This window comes from Serinus canaria, chromosome Z, assembly GCF_022539315.1.
Source record: "Serinus canaria isolate serCan28SL12 chromosome Z, serCan2020, whole genome shotgun sequence".
NCBI lineage: Eukaryota > Metazoa > Chordata > Aves > Passeriformes > Fringillidae > Serinus > Serinus canaria.
This window is the reverse complement of record NC_066343.1, coordinates 41,395,572-41,407,620: the sequence shown is the minus strand read 5'-3', so window position 1 is coordinate 41,407,620 and position 12,049 is coordinate 41,395,572. Positions and strand designations below refer to the sequence as shown.

At 37.0% G+C, this 12,049-nt stretch overlaps 1 protein-coding gene across 1 annotated transcript in view; it reads right to left on the bottom strand.

Moving 5' to 3' along the window:
* Positions 1 to 1,990: 1,990 nt before the first annotated feature.
* The window catches only part of LOC103823251 (guanine nucleotide-binding protein G(q) subunit alpha), a 120,495-nt gene continuing 110,436 nt past the window's right edge, over positions 1,991 to 12,049 (bottom strand). Inside the window, exon 7 of the mRNA XM_030236845.2 lies at positions 1,991 to 11,821. Within this exon, the coding sequence (XP_030092705.1) occupies positions 11,631 to 11,821 (191 nt within the window). The 3' untranslated portion in view covers positions 1,991 to 11,630. The remainder of the gene's footprint in view (positions 11,822 to 12,049) is intronic.

Here is a 12,049-nt window from a genome sequence, read left to right as displayed (position 1 = left end):
AGGGTTGTCAGACACTGGAACAGTCTGCCCCATTAAGTGGCTGAGTCACCATCCCTGGAGAAATTTAAAAACTGAGTAGATTTGGCAGCTAGGGAGACGTGGCTTAGTGGTCAACATGGCAGCTGCACTCACGGGTTGGACTTGGTGATCTAAAGGGTTTTTCCAACCTAAATGATCCTGATTCTAAATTGCACAAACTTTCTGAAGAGTTACATACATAAATACACACACACACACAAGCGTGCACATGTACTCAGGTACATGGATAGGTGGTTGATATTGTCTACTGTGCAAGCATGACTGAATGACCTCAGCTTATTGCAGGGAGAGGGACAATTCCCATCCAGGGAATAAAGGACGCCCTTGGACTGATGAGAGGATGACCCCAGCACCTCCAAAGCCCTGATATTACCTTGTGTCACAGGGCAGCACCTGCAGCCAGGTATCCGACGCCTCGGATGTTTCACTGGAGACAGCAGCGGACGGACGGTGACAGCACCCCAGAGGCGGGAGTCGCTTTGCCGAGCACCGGGGTGTGTGTGCCTGCGGGGGCGGGGGTCACGAACTGGGTGTGAGTTGCTGGTGATGCTGCACGACCCCCGGCGGGAAGCGCAGAGGCAGCGGGGGGCTGTGGTGGTCCCGCATGCCTCAGATGAGCATGGGGGGCTGTGCGAGGGGCGAGAGGCTGTTGTGCAGCGAGAGGCGGGCTGCCGTGCGATCGGCAGTGGAGCAGCGCCGGTTAAGGGGGCGGTCGGGGTGAAGAGCCTGCCCCCCGGTGCCCAGCGGCCCCGCGGATCCCCTGCCCCAGCCGCAGGTGTCTCCGGCCAGCCGTGCACCCCGCGGGCGGCACCGCACGGGCAGCTCTGGCTTTCCTTCTCAGCCTGGCACCAGCCCCAGCCTGGAAGCTTCTGGCCCACTTTCTCTTGCCTCCCGCTCTCCTGGGGAGAGGGCAAGGAGGCAGAGTCGGGAGAACCGCCTGGCTCTCGCTGGTACTTCTGGTCTCTTGAGCACAGCATGCATGATTTCCCCATTATCACTGTAGTCGTGAAACCAAATCCTCTTCAGCCAGCAGCAAAACCATAGCTACACTTTGTAAATATCAAGAAATTCAGGCTCTTGTAGAAAACACCTTTAAAATAAACTTGTTTAATTTAACACAAAAAATAAATTCAAACAAAATACAACTTGTAGTTTTCATTAACAACTATGAAATTACAATGGATTTACAATGATTTTTTTTCAATAACTTTTTGAAAATTCTTTACATAGGTAAGCATTATCTGTAAGATTGTGGCACTCTCAGACATCACAAAATGCCTGGATATGCTTGCTATGCCAATAGAAATGTGCATGTACAAATAGAAAAATGTACTTAAAAGCATTTGTACCCATCTATGATGAAAGATGTAAAATTGTGCAGCCTGCCGTTGGCTTAGTGTTGAATTCTTTACGTCATTTATATATGCCATTTTCCAAATGTCACAGCTCCTGAATTTACTGCTAAGTAGTATATGCACAGATATATTCTCAACTTGTGTTTTACTTAATGACAGCCTTGAAGTCTTGGCAAAATGCCTCAGACTTTACAACTGTTATTTTCAAAGGAACTTTTATTAAGTGGTATGACATATGACACACTGCTGTTTTCCCAGTGTATTTTTGGTCTAAGTGTAATAGTTTTCTGCCATAAGAAAGTCCCCTTCTGCACCAGTAAGGTGGAAGGGGACTGTAGGTGCTTCATATTCCAGTGTCTTGCCTGTTCTCACCATACACCTTAGTATATGGCTGATGGCTATCTGTCATTGCCTATTACTTCTCTTGCCACTTGAGAAAGATACTGTTCTGTAAGAAGATGCCTATTTCATACCACATATCGAATCCTGCCTGACGTTACAGGCTTGATGGTAGTTACAGGCTCAACTTCAACAGCCAGTGGTCGTATTTGTAAGCCTGGGCTTACAAAAGGCTCAAACACAACATGTCTGAAAACTGTTGTCTGGAATGTGTGTGTAGGTTGCCATAGGCCTTCCCAGCTCCTTTGGGAGGTTTTGTTTGTTGGAGTTGGTTTTTGTGGTTGGGTGTGGTGGTTTTGGGGTTTTTTTTTTTTGTTGTTTGGTTGGTTTTTAATGTATAAAAATAATAGGGAGAAGAAGGAAACAGGTATCTCTGTTGTAGAGAAATTTTGTTCCACAAAAGCAGCAGCACATCTACTCTTGCTTTGAACAGAGGAACATCTGACAACGTGACTTTCTGTTATGACTTCCTTTCTTTAGGGCCCTGGGTTCACAGGTGACACAGCAGACCAAGGTGATCACTGTGCACTGAATAGCAATTTCCATGTACCCATAAGCATTTTAAATAATGCTTGTCAGCCTGAGGGAAATACACACTTTCTTTTAATGCTTCACCCTTTCACTTACAGACCTTCAACTACCAAGTTAATGTTTGGAAATATCAGATAATCAGCTGTAAAAGAAGCCTCTTCTGAGAAGCAAATTTCTTTCCCATATATGAGTGGAATCAAAGTTTTACTGAAAGGACCTCCAGGCAGACAAGGAAAACTATTTTCTCCGAAACTGTGTTGGTCACAGAATTATTGAAAGCAAAGACTAAGCCAGTATGAATAGATTGCAGAAAACGAATCTGCAGCAGCTGAATTTGTCTGCCCTTTCATTAATTTCTTGTGGTTAGGACCTGTCTTTTTGCCCGCTGTGCAACAGAAGGCTAAACAAGGGTCATACTCGTGTCTCTCCAAGCCAGCAAATCAAACATTAAATGACCAAGAGTTCAGGAAAGGTGTTAAGCTCTTTTTGTAGCCTTGGGTAAGACAACCATTTTCCCTATTTCCATTAGAAAAACTGAGTTGTTAATTAACAACTCTTCAGTTAGAATTAAAATGACTGTGCTAGGATACTGAAGCCATAATATTTTCTATTGAGAAGACAAACAGAATAATTAAATTGTGTGTTTTGCAGGTCAACTAGCAAAATCATTTTCATCTGCATGACTGGGGACAAAAGGTCTGCCTTCCATGCTTTGCAGCATTACGCTATCCCCCTCCACTGCAATTTGGAAGCATCTGTTTAAGCTTTTGAATGTGTATGTCTCAACTCTTGAACATCAGGGTAAGGGAGAAAACTTTTAAACCACATTGCTTTGAACTGCAAAATGTTTAAAGAAGTCTCCTAAAGAGAAGCAAACAAAGTATCTCAAACCCAGAATGTTTTTTTCTATTAACCTTGAACAAGTGAACAGTCAACTAAACAACTCACAAATTATTTCTCAGTTTACATAAACTTTTCTCTGCTTAGGAAATTTGTTGTGCTCATTTACATTGTACACTATCATCTAGGTTAACCCCTGTATTTACCTTCTAGCTATGTAATGTTTTGCCCTTCTGGTTTTTAATTGAGGACTATGTTTTGCTATCTAGAATGGAGTTGCTTTTGTTTCATATTATCAGAAATAAAATCAGCATGTATAAGTGTGAACATGTATCAAAAGAGAATTATTTAATCCATAACCACAGAAATCTTTCACTTGTAGCACCAGTTCTATAACTTCTAACAAAAGATTCCAACAGTTTCTAGACCATTAAATAATACTGAAAATCAGCTAAGCTGTTTTTACATGTATTAGTCATAAAAATATTTGAACACTTCCAACATCTTGTAAAGAATTTGAAAAATATGATTATGTATATAAGAAAAGGACAATTGATCTCTTTTTAATACCATCACAGCCTGTTGCAATTCAAGAGGAATAGCTCCATCAGTTAAATTATAGTAATGCAGTTGATTTATACATTTAAAGATTATTATGCAAGGAAAGTATCAAATTTGACTATGTTTATATCTAGCCTTTTGCCTCTCAATTACACTCAGGTTGCTTGATTTCAGCAAAGTGAGATGAAACAGTGAAGTTCTAAAGCACTTGAAGAAAAAATTTTGATAATAATAGCAAATCAGTTAATTTCTTGAGCTAAAATAAATCAGGTCTTATCAGTAACTGTGAGGGTTCTCCTAAAAACATGCTGAGAAAAGTAGTCACCAAGATACTAATAAAAACATTATCTGGCCTTTCCAAAATCAGCGTTTGAAATAAACCAAGTATTCTGCAGCATGTGACAGACAACAGATTAATTAGCCTCTAGTATACAATAATCACACTTGTGTGCACAAGTAACTGACAGTTTTAAGAGACTCCAGATACTTCATTGTGAGATAAATGGAATTTTATTTTCAGGGAGAGAGTGATTCCTCTTTATAATAAATGTATAAAAGTGCAATATCTTAAATATTTACTGCATGCAAGTATCTTTTTTGTTGTTGTTGTTAGCATCATATAAAGTAATCTTATGCAATAGTCTCTGCAAGAATACATTTGAACTTAGTGTCGAATTAATGCATCTCTTCAGTTGAGTGCCAGCCTGATCATTTCATTAACCACCTCATACAGGACTGCAGGAAAAAAGGCAAATTTTCTGCAACATTTTAGCAAACAGCTCTCTGCTGACAATGAAAAATGACATATTAAAATGGCAGAATTTGGCCCATGTTTGCCTACATCGTTCAAGTGATTGTATTCCAACTACAGTGTTATAGTTTTCTGAAATGCATGACCAGAAGGCTAATTGTATCTGCCCCTAGTTACAGGAACCTTCTGAAGCTGTTCTTATTCACAACTGTCTTTAATGCAGCCAGTATGATCAACTCTGCAATGACTACCAAAATCGAATCTGGTATGTCAAGAAACCTTCTCTTTGTGGCAAACAGGATAAAGATACCAAAAAATAATCAAAACAAAATGGCAGGAGGAAGAAGATTAGGCACAAAGTGCCTTTCTCTTTAGCTGTACTACACATCATCAGTTGTTGAATTTTACCAGACCAATTTACATTTAATTCACAAGGATCAGAAAGTATTCCAGAGTGCACATACATAAAGCAATACTGTATTTTCTTTAGATGACAATTAATGAGTGTGGAAGAGGAGGCAATTAATGAGTGTGATAATAAATAAATGTGAATGGAGAAAGAAGTGCCTTGGACAAGACACAGTAAATCCTGAACATCATGCCCAGCAACACAGCATTTTATATAAGATAGAAAACATTTTCTTTTTAGAGCTTACTGGAAAAAAACATGTTTTGGTTTGTTTGGTTCTTTTTTTTTTTTTTTTGTTTTGCTATGTTATGGGGGCTTTTCTGGTGGCATGAATTAAAGTCCAATTTTTGTATTTTTCCATCCTTAACACTAAGTTTGATTTCTTGGTGTCAGCCATCAGTCTGACCACAATTGCATTTAGTCCATGTACACAGAAACTTGTGATTCTTAAAGGGGAGCAAGAAAGTTTTCCTTGCTCCATAATTTCCTTTTTCTTTTTTTATTTTTTTTTTAGAGTAACTATGCAATCAAGGCCTTTAAAAATTAAAAGTGCAACACTTCCAAGCCAGAATAGCTAATAGTGCACAAAATGAAGAGTTTAGAAACTACAGGTCTAGGACGAGGTTTTCAGGGAGGAAAGTTACTCCCTTTTTTCCTCATTTCTAAGCCTTTGGGCCACACAATTCTACCCCTTCCACTTGGTCAGCTTAGCACTTCTTGTAATCACTGGTCAGCCAAACTGGCTGAAATCCCTGAAAATTAGACTAATAAGGCAGCCAAGCAAGAAGAGCAAAACTAAGGTGTTTTTTGTTCCACCCAGTTCATTGACAAAGCAGCAGGGCTGACAGGGAGAGAGAAAGCTCTGAGTAGATGAAAAGCAGGATCAGAGGTCTTGGAGAATAGCTCCTTTTAAAAGTAATGAGCTTTGAGAGGGGGTCTGGTGCCTTTGTATTGGATACTGATACCAGGTGTGCTCCTGAGGATCTGGCAATTGTGTATTTTGTGGCAGTCTTAAAATACTCTGGAACTCCTAGATGTTTGGAACAGTATTCTACAAAGTGCTTGGTAACTGGGTGAGATGATCATAGCATCTGATGTAAGATTTTAATCACAAGTATGCACAACTTACCACACAGATACAGTTTCTACATCTATTTCACATATCTAAATGTCACAATGACACTGTAGTTTGTTGACATTATCTTCACTGAGACACAGACATAAAATAAATCGTTCCCTAACGACTGATCCTTCTCCCATACATTCTGCAACTGGCAAGAAAAATGAGGAACCATTCACTCTTGTCTTTGCTTAAGCAAACAGTTTACACTCCAAGATTCTTACCTCAACTGTTTTGTTCACTTAATAAAGAACCAACTAATTTTTGCAACTTGCCTGAAATATTATTTCTTCAGTAGTGACGATCTAAGATCCACTGATTGTTGACCAGGTATGAGTCAAACTCCTGCAAAGTAGCACATAGGCCTCCTTCTGTTACTTCTATCATGACATAGGTAGACAAAAAGATCTAAGAAACACACTACTCTTGCAGGAGTATTGTAATCATCCAAAACGCCTTAAGAAATTTTCCTGTCTACAAAGTATGAGTTTACTTTTCCTGAGACATAGGATTTATTTCTTTTCTCCCATGCTTCTGAGTTTTCATTGTACACAAACCAAAAAAACTCCAAAACTTTTATAATACTGCTGAATTACCTTCTTCACTGTAACAAACCCTAAATGTTTTGAACATCTGGCTGTAACAAAGATACTCTGGAAAATGTAATATTTAGACAATGATGATGGAGCATGCATAATTATAAAGTAATTTTGGAGTAAAACATCTCTCCTGCATTTACCATAATAAGAAGCATTTTGGGAGAACAATAAGTCCAAATATTCCAGAAAAACTAAATTTAAAGGAATGAAGATGCTATAATATGAAGATATGGCAAAAAATACTGTATTTTTAACCAACAACATTTTTGAGGGGCAGAAACTGCACAATATTAGTTTTTAAAAAAAACTATTTCCATCCCTCAAGCAACACACAATACATGCATTTAAGTGACAGTTTAAGAACAGCAAATATTATTTTTAAATACTCTTAAGTTTAAAAATGCATCTGACACTCTTTCCTTAAAAGAAAAAAAAAATATTAAGAACTGGTCAAATAAGGATTTCCTGCAGCATGGTAAACAAGGAAATCAGCTTAAACTGTATTCTGAGAGCAAAAAAACTTCAAATAATTTACATAAAACTTAATGTATCTTTTGACACCGTTTTCAAAATCTCTATTCCCTTCTTACCTGCAGTATGACTACTGTGAAAAAGCTCAAGATAAACCTACAGTAAAATTCTTTCATCATCTAAATTGTGACCCCAATGTATAGACGAGATAGAAAAATTTCTTGTTTGACTGACAGAATTCAAAATGCTACAGATAACCAGAAGGCAAAACAGAGGAAATATCAGTAGCTCCATTTCTCAATCTAAAGCTATTGTTTTGCAAGACTTCTACTAAACCAAAAAGCTGGTAAGGCTTTAGATGTTTAATGTCTATTAAATTCTAGAATTAATGGTTTATGTCAAAAGAGGGACCGTATTTGTAAAAGTGCCAATTTCTAAAATCCCATGGTTAACTTAAATGTCCTGATATTTAATTTTCTAAATTACTTATGTCAGTCTCTCCAAAACATAGCTACTTTACTAATCTCTTAACTAGAGGTAGGTCATGTGTAGGCCTCGTTAATATGCTGTGAACACTTCATTAGTTCACTAACATAATAGTCTGCAGGATAACTATGCACAGAGCTCCAAGAATAGCAGCACATGTAATAAATTAAATGTCTAAATTTTATTTTTTTCATGTGGGTTAACATGTATTTGTTTTCTCCTAATATTTCATTCTTTTGTGAAGAATGTTTAACAAGGAAAGGGTCATGAGGTTGAGTAATCTGAACGTCTTCTTCACCTTACAACTCAAGGCTGGGAGTCTAGCAAAATCTATATGCAGCCCTTTTCCCCCATATAGAGTTTTTGCAAATCACACAGTCAATTCTGACTGTTATCCAGCATTAAAAGTCTCTTCTCCCTTTTCAAACTTTAAAAAGTGATTCACAATCATGTGGCAGTATGATTAAAAAGTACAGTCCATACACCTTGACAATCAAAAGAGACTGAATTATAAAAAGTAAACTGCCCTTATAGAAGCATCATCCTACATCTTTAGGACAGTGACAGTTACTTTGTGAAAAAGGCAAGTTCCAGGTTTCTGTAAAACACATATTACAGCTTTCTTGTGCTAGTGAACATTTAGAATACACAGGTTCCCAAGACATTTTCCTTCCCTCCTCCCCCATTTATAACATTCAAAGAAAATACATCATTTTGGCAAAGTTAAAAGGGTTTCTGTCTCGATGTTTTTGCCTTCAGCTTCATGTCAGAGGCACAAACTTCTGTACTTAAGCACTGTAAGGCATAGTAGAAACCACCAATTAAAACAACAGCAACATCACCACCACCACCACAATGGAATACACAACAAGTGGGAACAGCTGTGTTATTTAAAAAGAAAATGTTTTGTAAACTGGTATACTGCAATGCTGTGTTAGGTGATTCATGTAAAGCTTGCCTTGGCATGCCAAATTTTTTTTTCCCAGAACATGCTCAAATGATCTAAACATTGCCACAGGTTCAACTTACCTAAAAAATACCAGAAAATAGTCCAGTGGCACACACTCTAGAAAACTTCTGCAATCACAATATAACTATAAAGCATGAGTAAACTTTTGTTTTGTTTTTATACAAAACTTGAAACCACATTTCCTTTTCCCCCACCCAATATCCCATAAGGGAAAAAAAACCAACCCAAATTAAAAAAACCCAAACTTCTGTTAGACACCACTGTCTAGGCTTTTTGTTTCATTGTGTTTGTCTTTTCTTTTTTTTCTTTTCCCCTTCCTTTTTTGGCTACAGTTCCATTTATAGCACTGAGTCCAGTGTGGGCAATGTATCCCCATGTTAAAAAAAGGGATATTATAAACAGTGGAACTGTGAAAACAGAAGCTCTGTTGCATTTATAGCATGATCAGGACCAATTTTGTTAAGCTGTATGTAAGAAAGAGCCACTGCTCTGATCCCCTATTCAGAATGTCAGTGTCACTTTTCATAATCTAGATCTACCTGCTTTAGCTTCATTAAATAAAACACTTTAACTCCTTAAAATCATTAACAATAGTGACTTTTTGGTTGTTGTTTTTATACCTAAGGTTTCCGCAGTATCTGAAAGACTGATCTGAGGTTTTGCAGTTTATCATGGTATTTTTAGGGCAACAGCATATATGCATTAGTACTTAGGGTACAATGGTTTGAAATATCTCTGAATTTACTTTTCCAATAAAACTATAAGAAAAGTGAAAATAACCTAATGCGAATCAGTCAAATAAAAAACCGAAATTTCTATTTAACATTTATGTTCCAATATGAGATATAATAACATAAGTTCTTGTAATAGGATTGTTTTCTACAGCTGTATAAAGCCCCGACAAGATTTGAGCATTGTTTTGAATGTGAATAATTTCTGTCTTGGTGTCTCCAATTTACTCCTACTCAGGAATGTGCAAATGATTTTATACAGCACGATGCTAGTACCGCTCTGTACTATAGTATTTTGTTTTGTAAATAAAAACAACAACAAATCCCTAGTCAGAAATAAACTGACAAAATTTACATTCTTCTCTCTTAAAAAAGTAAATAAAATAACATTATTTAAAATGTGAATTAGCTATAAGACATACAATACAATTACATAGATACATATCAATACAGCACATTCAATTTGCCCAAAATTAATGATTACAAAGCCAATATGGATGCTGCCATATATATATATATATATATATGTATGTACAATGATTATAGCATTCATAATTGCACTATACCTACAACCAGTTTTAAATTACAAGGTGTTTAAAGAGGGAGCAAAAAATAGTAACTGTTCTTATTATCGTTCTTTTGAATTTGGGAGGGTTAAGGATGAAAAATATCTCATTAGTATTTACTGTTAACTTTGGTAATCAACTAATAAACCATTCTTTTTCCCACCCTCCATCTGCTGCTATGTGGCAGCCGTTTTTCTGTTAAGTGCACTCTAGTGCCAGTTGGCATCATAATCAATCCAATTACATGTCTGAACTCTATACAGTTTTCTTGCTAGCAACCATGCACCTAGTCAAAAAACCCTTCAACCTAAGCTGCAGAATAAAGGCTTATCAATGTGTGCTGCACTTCTGTTGTTAAAAAATTGCACATTTAAATTTCAAGAATGATTTTGTCACTGCTTCATTTACACTTATAAATCTCTTCTAAAGAACATTGAGAGAGGCTATTTTGCATGAAAGCCTATCAAATGCCTGTGACTCAATTAGCAATCAACCTTATCAGAAAAGGTTCTTGAACGTGATCTCTCATCAATAACTTCTAGTAATACAACTGAAGGTGCCTTGACATTATTACAGAAAACAATCTCATATCATAACTTACAAAATGAGAGATCTAAATTGTCTTTAAATTACTAGAGTACATGTGGGTGCACAGTACACCTTATAGAATATTCACTTACATGTTGGTTTTGGCATTAGAAATTGGTACACTTTCTAAAAAAGGGAACACATGAGCTGAAACTGTGTGTGTTAATCATTTGGCAGTTGATTCAATCAGGTCAGTTCCCAACCCATCCATTTGGCATTTCAATCAGTATCTTACGTTTCAAGCGCATTGGTTTTATAAAAAGCCAGATTTGGCAACATGAATTTTGTACAATAAAATATTTTTTCTCCTGTGAAAAACAAATACTTAAAAAAGCTCTAACTTAAGAAAAAACACCCCACACAACTGAGAAAAACATGTTTCAGGCTGCAGCCACTGAGGAAAATGTAGTGTCTACGACTTTTCTATTTGGCATTTGTGAATAAAAGAAGAGAGAAAAAAATGGCACATGGCAATTAAAAAGAGGCTCTAACATATTCCATGTACATCCCAGATTGTGTCTTAATTACTTCATTACTGTCTTCTGTGCACCTTTCTTAACTGTAAAACTATGGTTACATTTATTATCCTTAGACAACGGTAATTCTGTTTTGCAATCCAAGTATTCTAGTCTCAGAAGTGAAGACAGAATGAAGACACCCATGAAAAGAATTTAAAAATCACAGTATCAATACTTTTTGATCCTTCAAAGTACATACTGTAAAATTAGAATGACTGATGATTTAAAAGTGATGATAGTGTTTTCCTGACCAAATCATTCAACAGAAAATATTTCACCCAGGAATGCAACTGGGGGAAAAAAAAAGGCCATTGTACCTTTTAAAAGATAAGGGGAGTAGGAAAGGAGAGGAAGAGAAAGGGTTAGGTAAAGAGGAAACCAGCTTGATTTTGCTTCAATAGCAAAAAACTGCTATTCTTTGTAAATGTACGAATGAGAATTTGAAACACATTGAGTCACAGGGTTTTGCCTAAAAAATGAGGAAATGTGCTGTGAATGTACAACAGCATCTTTTGTTTTTTCCTCCATATACTTTAAATAAAATCATAATATTAACTACAAACTCTGTGGACATTCAGAGAGTCCAGGCCGGCAATAAATTAGTATTATGCAAATTGTTTTCACAGATTATAATATAGTCCCTCTTGTATATCTTCAATCACGGAAAGTTGGTTTTGGAGGATGCACCAGGTACAGTTAGACCAGGTTGTACTCCTTCAGGTTTAACTGCAGGATTGTGTCCTTGACAGCAGCAAAGACGAAGCGGATGTTCTCTGTGTCTGTAGCACATGTGAAGTGAGAGTAGATAATTTTGTCACTGTCTGGATTCAGGTCTACGAACATCTTCAGGATGAACTCTCGTGCTGCCTGTGCATCCCTCTGTGGTCCTGTAAGAGAAATTAGGTTTTCTTAAAGTCAACTTTGTATTTCCACTTCTTTAAAAGAAAATAAGGAAGGATTAGTCTGTGATCCCCACCTAAAAGAAGATGGGGAACCTTTTACTAATCAATATTATCATATACTGGCTGTATTCCTCGTGGTAGGAACTATTAAAAATAAAGAGGGAAAGAAATTTCAGATGTTCACCAAGTCAGAGCTACTCTTTCACTGCTGAC